The sequence below is a fragment of the Mesoplodon mirus genome, assembly GCF_964341445.2.
Source record: "Mesoplodon mirus genome assembly, chromosome: 17".
NCBI classification, from domain to species: domain Eukaryota; kingdom Metazoa; phylum Chordata; class Mammalia; order Artiodactyla; family Ziphiidae; genus Mesoplodon; species Mesoplodon mirus.
The window spans coordinates 25,376,079-25,396,601 of NC_138993.1; the positions used below are offsets into that span (position 1 = coordinate 25,376,079).

A 20,523-nucleotide genomic window follows, 5' to 3' on the forward strand; every position below is an offset into this window, starting at 1 on the left:
AAATGATGAAATTTTTGAATCTTTTTATACAGCAGAGGGAGACAATGTTAAAATACTGGAAATGTTTCTCTGGGTTACTGAGTCTTGTTTAGTGATGACACTAAAAGGGAAAAATAGTAATTTGCTTTTCATACGTTTGCAGGTGTCTTGAATCATTTATGTGGTTGGATAAAAGAGTGCATTTTGCTTGGGAAAAATATTCCTGAAATTAGAGATTCTGTAAAATCTGTGGTTTAAAAGGGCTGTTTCTTTGCCTTTTGAGAATCCTGTTTTCTTTCTCACCTTCAAATATGCATGTTGCATATTTATGTATAACCATTGGTTAAGTGTTATTAATTTAAACGAAATATAATTTGCAATGAAAAGAGGAAGAGGTAGTAAGTATCCTTAAGGTACAGAAATAGCATTTCTTAACTAAATTTTTTTTTTTCGGGGTGGGGGCGGTGGTGCCACACTGCTCAGCTTGCAGGATCTTAATTCCCTGACCAGGGATTGAACCTGGGCCCTGGCAGTGAAAGTGCTGAGTCCTAACCACTGGACTGCTGGGGAATTCCTTTAATTAAATGTTTTACAGTGTAATATGTAATATGTTTTTCTTAGTCAGAATTCATATTTTTTTAGTACCTTTGATAGTTATTTCTACGTTCTACTGAATACCAGCTTACATATCTGCCTATTAATCCATTTTTTTAATTAAGAAACTGAATGGTTCTTTTATTTCATTTTGTTAATATCATGACAATATTCTCTTATCACAATCACAGGATTATAACTTCAGTAACATCTATGCTGTGAAATATTCATTTTAAAGATTAATATTCACTTCCTGTAAGAAAAAATTAGAATTCTCAGAATCCTTTGGAGTAAATTTGCCCTTGTGGAAATGTTCTTGTGTTCCTATTTTTAGTCAAAGTAATTTTTTGTATTATATCAATATAAAATATGAAGGCTTTTAACTGAAATTGTGGGAAATAAAAATGTGTGTCTTAGAGACAAAGAGCCCCCTTCTGCCTTCTTAACCCACTAAAATTTGAGAAGTTTTAAAATTCCTTTTCTTGATATTCCTAGAAGAATCTTAATGATGATATAATGGGGTTGGAGGTGTCCCGGCAGGATACTACTGCTTTTTTAAACACACAGATGTGTGTGGGGTTTTGGATTATTGTTTTGTTATGCTTTTTCGATATGGTTGTGGTAATAGGGTTTTTTTTTTGTTGTTGTTGTTTGTGTTTTTAAATAACTTTAGTTGCTGATACCCACAAATTGTAGAGCTGCCTTTTCTATTAATGTATATACATTTATTTTCAAAAGAAAAGGATTTTACTGTCCATACTGTCTGTAGCTGTCTTGTTAAACTTATTCATTATGGGTATTTTTTTTATGCCCTTAGATGTTTTATAGCAAAGTATTTCATGATAGGCATTTACTGTAGCTTATTTAGCCAATGCCATGTTGTTTGACCTTTGGAGAATTACAGTAGGTAACTGTTTTGATTGCTGTGTATTATCCCATGTAGTCCTCACAGTTACTGCATGGTGTAGGTATTGTTATTACCTTTTTACAGGTATGGAAACTGAACTTAGAGATGTAAAATAATGTGCCCAGATTTTCAGCTAATTGTAACAATGATGAAGATATTCATAATAGCATTCAGTTGTTTCTTGCCAGACACAATGCTATATTGTTTTCATATGCGGTTTTATTTAATCCTCAAAAGAATCCTAAGTGAGGTAGACCCTATTAATCCCATCTTACAAGCGAAACTGAGGCTCAATGTGATTAGTCATACATCCAGCAAGTGGCACCTATTTGTGACTCTTTTGGAATTACACAACTGACTGTTTTGGACTTGTCCTCAACCTCTGCTTACTTCTGAGGAAATAAAATAAGTAAAACTAGCAGAAAAAGACACTTCCAGCAGGTTACTCTATTTATGGGCTCTCTCATTTCTAAAATATAGGTGGTTTTCTCCTCTCACTTTCTGTTAAGTGAGATGATGTATATGAAGCACTTAGTACATGGGGTATGTAATAAGTGCTCAGTAAATATTACTGCTATTATTTAATACTGATGATTTAGATTTTTATTCAGGTTGTAAAAGCAATAAATGCATATCATAGAAAATTTGGAAAAATATAAGTGAGCTGAGAATGTAATCACTCAGTCACATTACTGATGACATTTTGGCATACTTCCTTCCAGATAATTAGATATTTCCCAAAACTTAGGTCTGTCACTACAGATGATGGATGCTGGAATTTTTTGTTTATGGGAATGTGTCTTCTGATTGATTTCTTCAAGAAGAATAGAGGTGGTGGTCTTATGCACCAGCACAGTGCCTGGCTCACAGTAGGTACTCAGTAAATACTTGAACTGAGCTTCTAGAACTTTGGAGAAGTTTACTCAGTTCCTCTTCATTCATTACCATCTTTTGCATTAAAAACAATTATAAAATGATTTGAGTGTAAAAATAAAGACAGTAGATGTGCAGTCTGGCCTCAGGGAAGACTGAGCTATTCTAATATTAGACAGAGGGTTTTGATACAGTAATTAAATGTGCAAAGAGCTGAGTGAGAGAATACTGGAAAAGCTGCATTCTAGAGATCAGGAAACACTGATTTATTGACTGCAGGCTTGAAACAGATGGTTCTCAAAAGTTTGCCAGAAAAAAAAGTTTACCGGTAAACTGCACAGCCCTCTAGTCTCTGGGAAAGATTCCTTCACCATCAATTTGTAGTAGTAAGTGGGAGGTCACTTACCTCTTTTTAAGAAGGTAGTGTCTGGAAGAGCCATGATCCTTTAGCAGTATGGCTTTTCTTTAAACCTGAAGTTCCATTCATTGGAAAAAATTAAACTCTCTGCTGTGCAAAGGAGACCTTAGAAGTGGGTGGTAGTACACATAATATTGAAAACTGACAACCCAACAGAAGAGGGATTCTTATTAGTAGTTTGTGAATACTGCTTTGGGATATTATGGCACATTGAAAGCCTTCCCTGTGCATATGAGAGCAACATTCAAGCAAACTACCAAAGGTTTTTTTTTTTTTTTTTAATTGGAGTACAGTTGCTTTACAAAGCTGTGTTCGTTTCTACTGTACAGCAAAGTGAATCAGCTATACATATTCATATATCCCTTCGTTTTTGGATTTCCTTCCCATTTAGGTCACCACAGAGCACTGAGTAGAGTTCTCTGTGCTATACAGTAGGTTCTCATTAGTTATAAACTACCAAAGTTAACTTTTAAATTATTTTTGACTTAAATAAAAATAGAATGGCTGATTAATGGTCCCAATAAAAATATCTGAACTTGTACTGGTGGTAATTTGAGAAGTATCTGTCAGAATCATTTTTAAAAGCATATATAAGCATTAAAAGTGAAGTAGGTGTAAAAAGGAATTCATAGAATATTAGTCTCCCCCCTTTTACCTTTTAAAAAAGCTGTTTTAAATGGTTTATTATGTGTACCTCTTTTAATGAATGGATTAAGTATAATTTCAAGTTCAGGTCAGCATGTCTCAGTTGAAACAGGTTGTGACTTAGGGCTTTGGCTTTATAAAGGCTCTTTGTTCATAGTGCACAATTATTTAGGTCATAGAGGCTTTCAGAGATGTGACTGCTCTTCATGTGAAACAAGGGACTTTTTATAGATGGTGCTTAGCTCCGGAACACGCGTGGATATAGGGTGCCCCGTGGCTGAGGTTAGTTAAGGATAGTTTGGATGTACACGCTGTTTGTGAGGTCTTCATTTCTGGATGAGTTGAAAATTAAAGGAGCAAGATGCAGTTTTAAATTTTAGTATAATATTAATAGTCCTTTTCAGTAACTATTTCTGTGTCATTGCCAGCTGTTGGACTTCTGACCCTTTTTGATAAATATCCCAGCAGTGACAGCTTAAAATAATCAGAGTACTTTCACTTAATACTGTGTATGAAAAAATAGTGATAGTATTTTACTTTATAAAAGTTAATCATAGTTCATTTTAGGGAATTCTGGAGATCCTTTTATTTATTTATTTATTTATTTATTTATTTATTTATTTTTTGCTGTACGCGGGCCTCTCACTGTTGTGGCCTCTCCCGTTGCGGAGCACAGGCTCCGGACACACAGGCTCCGCGGCCATGGCTCGCGGGCCCAGCCGCTCCGCGGCATGTGGGATCTTCCGGGATCGGGGCACGAACCCGTGTCCCCTGCATCGGCAGGCGGACTCTCAACCACTGCGCCACCAGGGAGGCCCTCTTTTAGTGTTTTGTTAAAGTATTTTAAAATGCACATTTTAAGGATTCTCCCCCTAAATACTGTTGGTAGAAAGATTACCAGTAATTGTTAATTTAAATGATTCATCTTCCCCAAAGGGGTCAAAGAACCAAAGTGTGACACAGTAGGCTTTTCTTTTTGTAAAGTCTGTCTTCTGGGTGTTTTTTCTACTTACAAAAGTAGTAATTTTTTTCTTAGAAAAAGCGCTAGAATATAAAATTCTAATTTGATTCTTAAACTATTTGCATAATAATTATAACTGTGTTTACCAGCACTATAAATGCTTATTTTTGCTAGGCTAAAAATGAGGGCGAGAGCATTATTTGAATAAGGAAAGCATAAGGTAAATGCTATGCGAGTGTATGTTAGGGTTAAGGGTAGATTCTAAGGGAGCAGCCTTGATTAGAGAGTTAAAGATGCTTTTAGGATGCTTTTAACATTTCATTGTAGTAAATGGCCTTAGTTCAGCCTTCCAAAGCTCCTCATGGTCTGTCTTACACCTTTTTTCCTTCTGTATTTTTCACTGCTCTGACACACATCCTGCTGCCTGATGCAGTGTGTCCTTTCATGCCTCAGGGCTTCAGTTTTATGCAGTTCCCTTTGCCTCTGGAGACCTAACCTTTCCACCATTGCACATGCTCCTACCCCTCACAGCCCTGCAAGGTGCCCCGAAACCTGTCCTATTCACAGCCAGGTGTGATCTGTCCTGAGCTTTTAGAACATTTAGTTGCCTTTTGAGTAACTTTTTTTTCAAGTATTTCACATACTACTGAATGGTCAAGGATAATGCCTTTAGTATTTAAAAAATCCCTCACATTCCTGAAGACTATTTCTTGGTCACAGTAGGTGTTTGATGATTATTGAACGAATGATTGTAAAAATGTTAGCATAACTTGTGTTATCAAACCAGGTCCATTTACCCAGTGCACAGCAAGCCAAACACTGGGACACTGGGGTTTGCAAAAGGGAAAGGGTTTGTTCGTGAGGCAGCCGAATGAGGAGATGGGAGAACAAATCTTGTATCTGCCTCACCAGAGGTGAGGGGCTTGGGATATTTATGGGATAAAGAAGCAAGTTGGTCTGAGGTGTGGGAAACGATGATGAAGTGAGGTCATCGGTGTTCTGTGTAGGCATATCTGAGTTACATGCTTCTTCATGGGATGCATGTTCAGAAAATGGCGTTAGCATGATTTGGGGGTGAAGATTTTTTGCCCTCTGATGTCAAAAGGTCATCCATGAGATTCTTGAGACGGCCCAGTTGAGTGGTCAGTGGTCTTGACGGGTTTGAACTGAGCAAGAGTAGCTCCATGTTCCTGGAAAACAGTTACCATTACTATAATGCCCTATATATCAGAGGTGTTTTATATAGGGGATGGTTAAAGGAGTCTTGTGATACGTTGTTCAAGCTACATGAAACTTGGAGGGTATGCAATTTGCAAGAACAATTAAAGTGAGCTTAATCAGTGAAGGCAGGTTACAGGATGTTATTTATCAAGCAAGTTATAGTTTAAGGGATCTAACTGATGACTGCCCTCAGTTTCACTTGTATCATTTTTATACAATGGAATGAATTTCTCTACTCTAAAAACAGGTTAATGTACATGCAAATATAGTAATTCCTTTAGAACATGGTTTCTCAGTGGTGGGCACTGTTAACATTTGGGGCTGGATAATTCTTTGTCATGGGAGTTGCCCTGTATGTTGTAGGATGTTTAGCAGTACCCCATGTCACTCCTCACTCCCACCTCAGTTGTGATGATCCAGCAGTGTCTCCAGACATTGCCAGATTTCCCCGGGGGACAGAATTACCCCTGATTGACAACACTGCTTTAGAAGAAGAAAAGCATATGGATTTCAAGACTCTTAATTGTAGTTTATAGTGTGTATGTATATTGTTTTTGAAGGGTGGCTTTTAAGTAGAAACAAAATAAATGTTTCAAGTTTTTCGAATTTAACTTTGTATAGTTTAAGGAAACTGTTCGAAGACACTATTAATTCCTATAAAACATTGATAAGTTAAAGAAATTGCATTTTTTTCACTGTTTTGTGTATTTTACATTGAATAATAGATTTTATTTGGTGTTTCCTCCAGATTGAAATTAAAATGAAAAAGCCAGAGGCTGTGAGATGGGAAAAGCTAGAGGGACAAGGAGATGTGCCTAACCCCAGACCGTTCATAACAGGTTTGTTTTCTGGCCTTGATGAGCTTTAAATTCATATTGTGTTATATAGTTGAAATTAAATAGTAATGAATATTCTTTCTGCTTTCATTATTTATGTTCCCAAGGTAAGATACATTGAATATAAGGAGGTTGCTCTGTAATGAAAACAGAGTATTTCTTATGATGGTTCTAACTTCTTAAACTCCATAAGAATACAGATAAATGGCAGCAAAAGCCCAGAGGGAATTGGGATTTATTGTTTATCGTGTCAGTTTGTGACGTCAGTTGGGGGTTGTTGCCTTTTGTGTGTTGGCCTTTCCTATTTTTTCTTTCTGTGTTTTACGTGAATTAGTAGTTTACTCTGCTGATGTATTTCCTCCTCTTCTCTTCTCCCCTCTTATTTATTCCTTTCTGTTTCTTCTAATTATGTCAACTCTAATTTCCTGGAATTTCAGGGCTTCACAGTGAAAAGTATCTAGCCCGTTTCTCTCTCTCTCTCTGTCTATGTCTCTCTGTCTGTCTCTCTCTCTCTGTCTGTGTCTCATGTTTTGGCTGTGCTGGGTCTTCATTGTGGTGTGCGGGCTTCTCTAGTTATGTGGTTCAGTAGTTTTAGCACACAGACTTAGTTGTGCCATGTGGGATCTTGGTTCCCCGACCAGGGATCAAACAGGCCCCCAGCATTGGGGGCACCGAGTCTTAACCGCTGGACCACCAGAGAAGTTCCCCATTTCAGTATATTTGTCTTTTTTAAAAAATAAATTTATTTATTTATTTTTGGCTGTGTTGGGTCTTTGTTGCTACGCACGGACTTTCTCCAGTTGTGGCGAGCAGGGGCACTCTTCGTTGTGGTGCACGGGCTTCTTGTTGCGGGGGCTTCTCTTGTGGAGCACGGGCTTCAGTAGTTGTGGCTCATGGGCTCTAGAGCGCAGGCTCAGTAGTTGTGGCGCACGGGCTTAGTTGCTCCGCAGCACGTGGGATCTTCCCAGACTGGAGATCGAACCCGTGTCCCCTGCATTGGCAGGCAGATTCTTAACCATTGCACCACCAGGGAAGTCCCTCAGTATATTTCTAAGAGGTGGAGGCAAACAGCTAATGAAGGCCTAAGGCAGGCTTAGGGGTAGAGTAGAAAACTAAGGTTGATTGCTTAACCCTTTAAGGGACAGATTACTTTATGTTGTGGTCAATTCTGAGCATAGGCAATAGGCACATAGGTATTTTTCTAATGGAATGATTAATCTGTAGGACACACTTAGAACTGCAGTCTAAGACTATTTTATAGCAATGGCCTCATGAATGAATGGAGAGAAAGTTCCTTTGATTAGAGATAATGTTCTGATTTGATGACTGAAAAGAGGTAACTCTAAGTTTCAGCTACTTTTAGATTTTTCACTGCTTTCTTCTATAACAGAAAATACAATTTCCTTGTGGCACTTTGTAGAAAACACTAAGTTAGCCAACAGATCATTTTTAAATTTTATTTTGAAATAATTTTAGATTCTAAGAGAAGTTGCAGAAATAATAGAGTTCCCACGTACCCTTCACCCAGTTTCCCTGCATGATAATACCGTAACTAACCTATAGCATGATTAACAAAGCCAGGGAATTGACACCAATAGATAATTTTTAAGAATTGAAATACTTCAAATTGGTATATAAGCTATTTATTAAGCTTCTGCTTCCCGCTTTATGTGAAAGGTATAGTAAAGGTGTTATGCGCTTTTCTTGGGGCTGACTCCCAGATACTTTTGGATTGAGGTTTATGTATAGCTTAAAGTATTTTTTAAAAGAAATATCAACACTTTAAGTATAGTATATCACCTAAGTCTAACAGCAGCCCTGATAGTAGGTAGCCTAATATTGTTCTTCCTATTTTACAGGCTCAGAAAGGTTAAGCAACTTGCCTAAGATTACCTAGCAGTTTTCATTGTCTGGGACTAAATCCAGCTCTTTAGAGCCTGGCTCTGGTTCTTCTAACCCATGTGTGATACTGCTTGTTGCTGCATTTTTAACAATGGAAGTCTCTGCTGACATGAGTATCTTTGCAGTTATTTGATATCAATATTATAGTGAATAAGCAAGGAAGTTAGGTTACCTGTCTCTCCGTAGTTCATCTACCATCTCTACAGGTGTTACCGTTTTTCTGAGATTAAAGATTTTTTGGTGTTATAGTTACAAACTCTCTAAACTCAGTGCCTTGGAGATTCAAGATGCTATTCCTCCTGACCTGTTATATTTTTGTAAGGAGTTAATATGCTTGTCAGAGTTTTGACAAGCTGGAGACTGCAGATAAGGGCAAGTTGATTAACCTATCTGGGTCAGCTTTCTTATCTGTGAAATGGAGATTAGAACTGTGCTCCCATCTGGCGAATCAGCATTAGGATTAATTAAACCCATGTTTCGTAGGTTCTTAATTTACCATGGCACGCATGTTTTTGTTTTCCTGGCTAGTAGTGAAAATGTACAGAAGACAGAGGAGATTACTTTTAGAGGAACGGTAGATAAAATGTGGAAAACAGTATGCTTGCCCTGAATAAAACTGTGGTGTGCTGTGGTTTTGTTTTGTTGTGGGATGGAAGAGCAGAATGAACAATTAGTAGTTTCTCAACTATTTTGAGAAAGGGCATATATAGAGCTCTAGGCAGCAGTGCAAGAGGGGCATTTAGACTAGCATTCATGTGTCCTAATATACTCATAGGGAAATTTTGAATCAGGTTTTTTTAAAAGCTCTATAGCTGGACTGTCCAGGGTAGTAGCTGCGGGCCACCTGTACCTGTTGACCACTTGGAATATGACTAGTCTGGATTGAGATGTGCTCCAAATGTAAAATACATACCAGATTTTGAAGACTTAGTATGAACAAAAGAATATAAAATATCTTAATATTTTTATATTGATTTCATGTTGACCTGATATTATTTTGCATGTATTAGGCTAAATAAAACATATTATTAGGATACATTTCACCTGATTCTTTTTAGTAATGTGGCTACTAGAAGTTTTTAAATTATGTATGTGAGTCGCATTTGTGGCTTACATTATATTTCCATTGAATAGTGGACAGAACTGCTCTTACAGCTCTTAGGTAACCTGTTTAGTTACTTTTTAATTACTTGTGTGCAAAGATCTTGATTCCCTTGGTCTTTGGGGCAGCCTTGGCAGTGCCTGAGTCCCTGGGTTCGTTGCCTCTCTGGCTGCAAGCAGCCTCTGTTTATCCCAATGTGCCCTACAAATATTATTATTTTCTACGTGTGCATGATGTGGGCACTGAACTCTAGATCATCACATGTCGTATTTTTCAACATTCAGGAATTCTTTATTGTTTTCTCCTACTGAAGTAATCTAATATTTTTAATGTGGGGAGAGGATGGAGTCTTAACTCACGGGCAGATGGCCTGGCAATTCATTACTTTCAGCTTATTTCTACTCTGAAAGATATAAGTACCTCAGGAGAAGCCACATTTTTAACATTTATTAAAACTGTTTAGAGAAATTTGTTAATGAAGCATCTTTTAAAAAAAATTACTATTTTTAGAATTGTTTGTACTATCTTTGCACCTTTTTTTGTAAACATAAAAGTTCCTGTATGCTTCTCACCCAGTTTCTCCTATTATTAACATGAAGGATCTGGGGGTTTTTTTTGTTTTTTTGTTTTTTTGTGGTACGCGGACCTCTCACTGTTGTGGCCTCTCCCATTGCGGAGCACAGGCTCCGGACGCGCAGGCCCAGCGGCCATGGCTCACGGGCCCATCCACTCCGCGGCATGTGGGATCTTCCCAGACCGGGGCACGAACCCGTGTCCCCTGCATCGGCAGGCAGACTCTCAACCACTGCGCCACCAGGGAAGCCCGAAGGATCTGTTTTTTAATCTAATTTTGCATAATGTACCAAAAGTTTACACTTTGAGATATTTTGCTCAAAAGAAATTCCCAGATTTTACGTTATGCTAACTGATTCAGTTTTTAGAAGTGTTTTTTATATATCAGATTTATATATCAGAAAGACATTTATTACAAACATGAAATTCAGTGACTTAAAACTATTTGCTAAGATGTTGTATACACCATGGTCAGAAAGTTACATATGCTTGACATAATCACATGTTGATTAATCAGTTTTGTCTTTTTTTACTCCATAGATGTAAAGAACCTGTATCCATCATCATCTCATTATACAAGAAATTGGGATAAATTGGTTGGTGAGATCAAAGAAGAAGAAAAGAATGAGAAGTTGGAGGGAGATGCAGCTTTAAACAAATTATTTCAGCAGATCTACTCAGATGGTTCTGATGAAGTGAAACGTGCCATGAACAAATCATTTGTAAGAACATAAACTTTAAGAAAATCTATTGTAGTAGTAAATTTCACAAATTAAAAAAAAAAGTATGTAATTTGAGATCAGATTGCATGTACTATAGTTGGGAGGCCATTTTGAGTGGACTTTGTCTGAACATTTGTTCTTGTTCTAAACTTAGAATAATTATTGAGGAAGTTGGGAACTTGTGGAGGAGGTGAGAAACAAATGGTATGTTCCAAGTAAATTTTTTCATCAGGGAGTTAGAACTGGGAAGTCTTAAGAAATACCAGGGTTATAGTTAGTGGGTGATATAGAGTTATTCCAGTTGGATTTATCACAATAGCTGAGTGAGCTTCCGGTGTTTACCTTCTGGTATCATGTATAATCTCAGTGTCAGATGAAGAATATAGAAGGGAAACTTCCAGAACAGTGTTTGCCAAGTAGAAGGTGCACATTAATTATTCATTGGTTTGTTAATAATTTCGTATTGATTAAGAAAATTCAGGTTTTTTGCCAGGGCATGAATACCACCTGAATTAGGTCTCAAGTTCTGAGATTTTAATGACTAGTCATCACTGTAGAACCATGTAGATTTTGCTTGAAGCTGTAATCATTTGACTTTTACCCGTAGCTCCGGAAATGTCACTGTCTTCTTTTAAGGCATTTATATTTACAGTAGAAAGTTAAAGTTATTATTTAATAATTAAAATTAATATATAGGTAATAAGTGTGTTTGTGGCTCAGATATTCCATGTAAGTTACCAAGTGGTAACTGATCATGATTGTGCTTTTCACTATTGCCTTAAAAGAATTGTTTTTAATTAAACTTTTTATTTTGAGATAATTGTAGACTCACATGCAGTTGGAAGAAGTAATAGAGATCCCTTATGTCCTTTACAGTTTTCCCCAGCAGAAACGTCTTGCAGAATTACAATATTACAACCATGATATTGACAGTTAAGATAGAAAACATTTTTATTTATTTGTTTGTTTATTTATTTATTTATTTTGGCTGCATTGGGTCTTCATTGCTGCGCGTGGGTTTTCTCTAGTTGCGGCTAGCGGGGGCTACTCTTCGTTGAGGTGCACAGACTTCTCATTGCAGTGGCTTCTCTTGTTGCGGAGCACGGGCTCTAGGTGTGTGGGCTTCAGTAGTTGTGTGTTTTATATCTAAGTATTTGGTTCTTTTTTTTTGAGTGATTATAAATGGTATTATATGTTTAATTTTGGCATCCATGTGTTTGTTGTTAGTATCTAGAAATACAGGGGGGTTTTGTTTTGTTTTTAATGTTTATCTTGTATTTACCTTGTTGAACTCACTTACTGGTTCTAGGAGATTTTTTTTGGTAGATTCCTTGTGATTCCTTATGATTTTCTATGTAGACAATCATATCTTCAAATAGGGACAATTTAATCTCTTGCAATTCCTATATACTAACAACAAAAGGTCAGAAAGAGAAATTACGGAAACAATTCCATTCACCATTGCAAGAAAAAGAATAAAATACCTAAGAATAAACCTACCTAAGGAGGTATTTCAAATAGGGACAGTTTAATTTCTTCCTTTCTAATATGTGTGCCCTTTATTTCCTTTTATTGGCTAGAACTTCCAGCACTATGTTGAATAAGATTGGTGAGAGTAGACACCGATGCCTTCTTCTCCATCTTAAGAGAAAAACCATTCAGTCTTTCACCATTAAGTATATTGTTAGCTGTAGGTTTTTGTAGATGCTTATCAAGTTAAGAAAGTTTTGCTGTATTTCTTTTTTTCTGAGATTTTTATCATGAATGGCTGTTGACTTGTCAAATACTTTTTCTGCAATGTTTCTGCATGTGGTCAATATGATTAGGTGATTTTTTTCTTTAGTTTGTCAAAGTGGTGATTTTATATGATTAATATGATTGATTTCTACTGTTCTACTGTTGAACCAGCTTTGCATCCCTGGGATAAACCCCACTTGGTCATAGTGTATAATTCTTTTTATATATTACTCAATTCTATTTTTAAATACTTTAAGCATTTTTGTGTCTGTATTTATGAGGCATGTTGGTCTGCAGTATTATTTTTTGGTGCTTTTTCTGGTTTTGGTATCAGGGTAATACATCATAGAATGGATTGGGGAATGCTCCATCCTCTTCTTTTTGGGGGGGAGGGTATTTGTAGAATTAGTGTTGTCTTTAAAGATTCTTTAAACCAATGAAGCCATCTAGGCCTTGATACTTCTCTTTTTGGGAGATTTTAAATTATGAATTTCGTTATCCTAATAGCTTATAGGACTCTTCAGGTTGTCTATTTCATATTGAGTGACTTATGGTAGTTTGTTTTTGAGGAATTGGTCCATTTAAGTTGTTAGTGTTGGTAGGGTTCCCTTCAGCTTTGAAGGGAAATGCCCATTTCATTCCTATAATGGTAATTTGTGTCTTTTCTCTTTTTTTTTTCCTTTGTCTTGCTAGGGTTTGTCAATTTTATTTACTTTTTTTTCCTCAAAAAATCAGCTTTTTGTTGATCTTAAATTTTTCCTTTTTTTTGTTCTAAATTTCATTTATTTCTGCTTTTAATTATTTTCTTATGCTTGCTTTGGGTTTATTTTGTTATTCTTTTCTTAATAGGTTCTTTGGATGTGAGCTTAGATTATTGATTTGACTTTCTTTTTTCTATTGTATGTGTTTATGCTATACATTTCCCTCTCAGAAGAATTTAGCTGTCTCCCACAAATTTTGATGTTACTTTTTCATTTTTATTCAGCTCAGTGTATATTTTGATTTCACTTGAGACTTCTTATCCTAAGTATATATTCCATTTGAAAAGCATGTATATTCTGCTCTTGTTGAATGGAGTGTTCTATAAATGTCACTTAGATCCTGTTGATTGATACTCTTGTTGAGTTTTTTTATATTCCTGGTTGATTTTCTGTCTTACTGTTCTACTGATTGAGAGAGGGTCTTCAGCTATAATTGTGGATTTATTGATTTCACCTTTAAGTTCTGTCAATTTTTGCTTCACATATTTTGCAGCTCTGTTGTTTGGTTCATATGCATTTAGGATTGCTATATTTTCATGGTGGATTGACCTTTTTATCATTATATAATGTCATTCTCTAACTCTGGTAATTTTCTTTGCTTTGATGTTAATATAGCTGATTCTTATGTCTTTTGGTTAATTTTTGCATGATATATCTTGTTGCATCCTTTTACTTTCAACCTGCCTAAGTCATTTTTTAAAAATTTTTTATTTTATTTTAAAAATTTTATTGGAGTATAGTTGATTTACAGTGTTGTGTTAGTTTCAGTTGTACAGCAAAGTGATTCAGTTATACATATATATATTCATTCTTTTTCAGATTTCTAAGTCATATTTAAAGTGAATTTCTTTTAGACAGCATGTTGGGTCATGTTTTTTTTAATTTATTCTGCCAATCTCTTTTAATTGATGCATTTGGAGCACTTAACATTTAATGTAATTATTGGACTTACTTATGTCTACCATGTAAGTTTTCTGTTTGTTCTGTATCTTGTTTTTGTTTTTCCTGCCTTCCTAATGGGTACTTGAACATTTTTTAGAATTTCATCTTGATTTATCTATAGTGTTTTGTAGTGTATCTTTGGTTGCTCTAGATTTTATATTAGCTATATTATACTTAGTTTATCATAGTCTACTGGTGTTATTTTTTTTTGACACTGAGTGACGTATAGAAACCTTACCTCCCTTTATGTCCTTTTACTTTTTCTCATTTATAATTTTCTTAAATATTTCTTCTATATATGTTTAGAAACCATATCATGCAGTATAATAATTTAGAAAACTTAAGAGGAAAAGCAAACTCTATTGCATTTACCTATATTGTGACCTTTCTTTCTTCCTTTCTGACTTTCAGGTTTCCATTTTTTGTTTCTTTTCTTTTTTCTTTTTAAACTCCTGAACACATTGTCTCCTCTCATTTCTTAAAAAAATATTTATTCATTTTATTTTTGGCTGCATCAGGTCTTAGTTGCAGCAGCATGTGGGATCCTCCGCTGTGGCTTGTGAGCTCCTCATTGCGGCACGTGGGCTTCTCTCTAGTTGTGGTGCTCAGGCTCAGTAGTTGTGGCATGTGGGCTCTGTAGTTGAGGCATGCTGGCTCTCTAGTTGTGCTCCACATGGTCAGTAGTTGAGGCATACAGGCTTAGTTCCCTGACCAGGGACTGAACCCATGTTCCCTGAACTGGAAGGCGAATTCTTAACCACTGGACCACCAGGGAAGTCCCTCCTTCTGTTTGGAGAACTTCCTTTGGGCATTCTTTCAGGGTAGATCTGTCCATAACAGATCCTCTCTATTGACAAGGATTTCTTTGGGTTTATACTGGCTGGGATTTGCTCAGTTTCTTGTGTCTGTAGGTTTATGTCTTTTGCCAAATTTGGGATCTTTTCATTCATTATACCATTGAGTACTTTTTCAGACCTACCTTCTTTGTTTTCTTCTTCCTGGAACCCGATGACACAGGTATTGGATATTTTGTTATAGTACTACACATTCCTGAGACCGTTCATTTTGTCTCTGTTTTGTCTCTGTCATTCAGATTGGGTGATTTATATTGTTCTGTTTTCCAGTTCACTGATTCTTTGCTCTATTCTCTGTATTCTGCTCTTGAGCCCGTTCACTGACCTTTTTATTTCAATTGTATTTTTCAATTACAAAACTTTCATTTGGTTCTTCTTTATGTCTTCCGTTTCTTTACTGAGGTTTTCTATTTTTTTCATTTGTTTCAAGCTAGTTCATAATTCTTGTTGAAGCATTTTTACCCTGACTGCTTTAAAAATGTGTCAGATAATTTTAACATCTCTTTCATCTCTGTGTTAGCATCTATTGATTGTCCTCTCTTTTTAAACATGTAATCTGAAATCTTCCTGGTTCTTGGTGTTTTTCACCAGTGCCACGTGATATTCAGTTGAAATCTGGACATTTTCATGTTACGAGACTCTGGATCTTATTTAAACCATCTGTCTTAGGTGGCTTTCTCTGACAACCCCTCTGGCAAAGGAAGGGAAGTCACTACCTCACTATTGCCAGGTGGAGGTAGAAATCCAGGTACCCCACTCTACCTCCATTGACACCCCAGGGCATCTCCTTGTTACTGCTGGGAATAAGTAGAAGTTCTAGCTCCCCACGTGGTTTCTACTGACACCACAGGCAACAGAGGAGGCCGGTTTGTGATAGCATAGCATGGGTGGAAGTCTAGGCTCTTCATTCAGCCTTCACTGGCCTGGGTGGGGACGGGACCACAGTTTATTACTGTGGTGTTTAGCTAGAGTGATTATTGTCTAAAAGTTTTCTGTCTTTCTGTTTGTCTTTGTCCATTGGCTAGAGAAATCAGGCTTTTGTTGGGGCTTTTTTTGTTTGCACCCTTTGGCATTTCCAGCTTCTTCAGTTCCAGCTCTCGGAAAAAAATAAGGCAAAAAGAAAACCCAAAGAACTCACCACCGTGTTGTTTCTTGGGTCCCAAGGTCCCTAGCTGATTTGTCTTCTTTTCATCTTTTAGAGTTGTCTTATATTTGTTATTTATATAACATACAAGGTTTTTAGTTGTACTTAGTGGGAAGGCTAGGAAAAAGTACACTCACTTAATGCCTCCAAAAGGAGAAATCAGGGTTTTGTTAGTTTGTTTTGCCGCTCTGTACAGCTTGCAGGCTCTTAGTTCCCCCACCAGGGATTGAATGTGTGCCCCTTGCAGTGGATACGTGGAGTCCTAACCATTGGACCGCCAGGGAATTCCCTGAAATCAGTTTCAGTGTTGACTTTTAAAGAACTTACTGGACAAAATAGTGTGTGAGATTTCAAAGTTATATTATAGAATCTGTGTCCATTTTCATACAGAAACTTTGCTAAGTGTAACTGAACCATACGTATGCATAAAATAAGCCATCTGTTTGGCAGCATTGACCTGGAACATACCAAGGGCTTGCTTCTGTCTTTGTGGGGGAATACAGGCATACCTTGGAGAACTGTGGGTTCAGTTCTAGACCACCATCATAAAGCAAATTTTGCAATAAAGTGAGTCACACTTTTTTGGTTTCTCAGTACATATGAAAGTTATGTTTACACTATGCTGTAGTCTACTGAGTGTGTAATAACATTATGTCTAAAAAATAATGCATGTACCTTAATTTAAAAATTCTTTATTGCTAAAATATGCTAACTTTATCATCTGAGTCTTCAGCAAGTCATAGTTTTTTGCAGTAGTAACATCAAAGATCACTGATCACACATCCCCATAACAAAGATAATAACAGTGAAAAAGTTTGAAATACAAGAGAGTTATCAGAATGTGACAGACATGAAGTGAGCACATGCTGTTGGAAGAATGACATCAGTAGATTCACTTGATGCAGGGTTGCCACAAATCTTCAATTTGTAAAAAATGCAAGATCTGCAAAGTGCAGTAAAGTGAAGCACAATAAAACGAGGTCTGCCTGTACAAAGAAACAGACTCTATCTTATCTCTGATCTCTTTGTCTGATTGGGCAAAAAGACCAACATATACAGAACAATCAGGGAAGTGCTCAGTTGCACTGCAGTCCATAAGAAGAAAGGGGAAAATAAATGTCATCAGCAAATATGATCAGATTATAAATTAAATCTGCTTCCTTTAGTTCTCTTAGGAGTAGTTATTATATAAACTTGTCCCATTTTATTAAGTATTTTATTTGCAGCCTACTGTGTGCCAGGCCACTGCACTTAGATCTAGGATATAAGTATTGGTAAAATATGTTTCTTTCCTTTTAGAAACTCTCAGCTTTAGTTTGGAGCCACGGGTGGGAAGCAGGTATGAGAAGGCAGATTCGTAAAATTTTATCAGTGCAGTGTCATAGACAAGTCCTAAAAGAGTAGCTAGAGTCCTGACTAGGGTCAAAGAAGGCCACAGAGAGATGGTGACATGTCATGTTTGGAGGATAACTAAAGACATAAAAAGAACCGGGACAGAGAAGAGCATCCCGTGCAAAGGAACCCATGGAAAGGAGATTGGTAGAGAGTGTGGGGCATTGGGATTATTTTGAGGCTCCAGTGTAATGGTAGCATACGTAACTGTATACATTCACCAGTAATATAGCTGATTATTTTTAAATGTTTAGATTTTAACAATTTTCTGTTCTTTGCTGTGATCCAAATCAGTGAATTTTTTTTGCATTAACAGTTACAGCCTTATTTTTTAAATGTATTTATGAATATGCTAGGTTTGTTGGTAGGTGTTATGTTCAGTGGGTAGTAAATAGATGACCAGTGCTTTACTGAGACACTAACTTTATGTGTCTGTGTGTGGATGTACCTTGATTTAAAAATAATTCCAGGGCTTCCCTGGTGGCGCAGTGGTTGGGAGTCTGCCTGCCCGTGCAGGGGACACGGGTTCATGCCCCGGGCCGGGAAGATCCCACATGCCGCGGAGCGGCTGGGCCCGTGAGCCATGGCCGCTGGGCCTGCGCGTCCGGAGCCTGTGCTCCGCAACGGGAGAGGCCACAGCAGTGAGAGGCCCGCGTACGGCAAAAATAATAATAATAATAATAATAATAATAATAATTCCAGCATACACTTGTGTATATTTGACATAGAGAGAACATTAAGAAGGGGTTCTTAAAGTTCTGTCCAACTAGAAAGAGTTTACTTTGCAGAGTCTTTACTGTGCTCAGTAAAAGAGATTACATTGTCGTTTTCTTTGGGAGCCAATTTCCTTGGGTTGGCCAAGCAGTTCGTCCGGTTTCCCCAGTAAGACGGCTCTAGCAGCGCTCAGTTCTCTTTAACTTCATTCGAGACAGTTTTGTGAGGTTGTATTGTGACAGCCGTCACATCAGGGTGCATGTTTTAAACACTTAGCAAAGTTAGTGAATTTTTGTGTAGCCATTTCAATATTGAAGATGGAAGGAAAAAAGCAACATTTTCTGCATATTACGCTTGATTATTTCAAGAAAGGTAAAAACGCAACTGAAACGCAAAAACAGATTTGTGCAGCGTATGGAGAAGGTGCTGTGACTGATCAAAAGTGGTTTGTGAAGTTTTGTGCTGGAGATTTCTCACTGGACGATGCTTCACGGCTGGGTAGACCAGCTGAAGTTGATAGCGGTCAAGACATTAATTGAGAGCAATCAATGTTATACCATGCGGGAGATAGCGGACATACTCAAAATATCTAAATCAAGCGTTGAAAATCATTTGCACCAGCTTGGTTATGTTAATCGCGTTGATGTTTGGGTTCCACATAAGTTAAGTGAAAAAAACCTTCTTGACTGTATTTCCTCATGTGGTTCTCTACTTAAACGTAATGAAAACATTCCATTTTAAAAACAAATTGTGACGGGCAATGAAAAGTGGATGCTGTACAATACTGTGGAACAGAATGGATCATGGGGCAAGAGAAATGAACCGCTACCAACCACACCAAAGGCCAGTCTTCATCCAAAGAAGGTGATGTTGTGTATATGGTGGGATTGGAAGGGAGTCCTCTATTATGAGCTACTTTTGGAAAAGCAAACAATTAATTCCAACAAGTACTGCTCCCAGTTAGACCAACTGAAAGCAGCACTTAATGAAAAGCGTTCAGAATTAGTCAACAGAAAACGCATAATCTTCCATCAGGATAACACCAGACCACATGTTTCTTTGATGACGAGGCAAGAACGATTACAACTTGGCTGAGAAGTTCTCATTCATCCACTGTATTCACCAGATTTTGTACCTTTGGATTTCCATGTATTTCGGTCTTTACAAAATTCTCTTAATGGAAAAATTTCAGTTCCCTGGAAGACTGCAAAAGGCACCTGGGACAGTTATTTGCTCAAAAAGATAAGTTTTGGGAAGATGGAATTATGAGGTTGCCTGAAAAATGGCAGAAGGTAGGGGAACAAAAGGGTGAATACGTTGTTCAATAAAGTTCTTGGTGAAAATGAAAAATGTGTCTTTTATTTTTACTTTAAAACTGAAGGAACTTTTTGGCCAACCCAATATTTTCATCTCAAGGTAGTTTTTCCACAAAAACCACTATGCTGACTAGCAGGGAGACATGGTGCTTTACATGGCAGTGTATGTGGACATGGTCCTCCTACCTAACTAGAGTTTCCTTTTCAGATTTTTACACGATATGGTAACTTATCTGGAAAGCCTAAGGTTAAATATCGTCTTGTGTATATTGAGCCAAACATAGCTTATATTGGGGACTCTATGCTTGGAATGTTTTTAGAGAAATATTCTGTTTTGATTTTATGGGCCAATAATTAATCTATTTTTATTTTTTATTGCAGATGGAGTCTGGTGGTACAGTTTTGAGTACCAACTGGTCTGATGTAGGTAAAAGGAAAGTTGAAATCAATCCTCCTGATGATATGGAATGGAAAAAGTACTAAATAAATTAATTTGCTATCACTGTATTGCATATATTCAGCTAACACCCATTGTGTATTTATACTGCATTCATGAATTTTGAACACTGAGTACATCTTTTTAAAGGATTATACCTCTTTACCTCTTTGTGCTTTAGAAATTATTTTCCTTCAAGTGTTCTAAGAGTCTAATGAAGAATGAAGATCATGTTTTATCACTTTTGTCCTTAAGGACTTCAGATATGCTGAAACGGAATGAAGTATCATTTGCTACTAGATAGATTAATTCTACCTAGTTGTGGGAGTGGAGAAATTGTTAATGGGATATCTTGGGTTATTGCCTTATTTTTGATGCAGTATTCTGCTAATAATTTATTAGACGTGGCAACTTTGGGTGAGCATAGATTTCTCAATTTCAGTGTTAAATTGTTTGCTTTTAAAAACTGCTTTTGAATGGAGTTGTAAATACAA

At 36.9% G+C, this 20,523-nt stretch overlaps 1 protein-coding gene across 2 annotated transcripts in view; it reads left to right on the forward strand.

Moving 5' to 3' along the window:
* The window catches only part of SUGT1 (SGT1 homolog, MIS12 kinetochore complex assembly cochaperone), a 44,299-nt gene extending 24,202 nt beyond the window's left edge, over positions 1–20,097 (forward strand). For both annotated transcript variants that reach the window (XM_082602455.1, XM_082602456.1), the window contains 3 exons: positions 6,347–6,437; positions 10,552–10,733; positions 19,975–20,097. In XM_082602455.1, the coding sequence (XP_082458581.1) occupies positions 6,347–6,437; positions 10,552–10,733; positions 19,975–20,076 (375 nt within the window). In that variant the 3' untranslated portion in view covers positions 20,077–20,097. The remainder of the gene's footprint in view (positions 1–6,346; positions 6,438–10,551; positions 10,734–19,974) is intronic.
* The last annotated feature ends 426 nt before the right edge of the window (positions 20,098–20,523 follow it).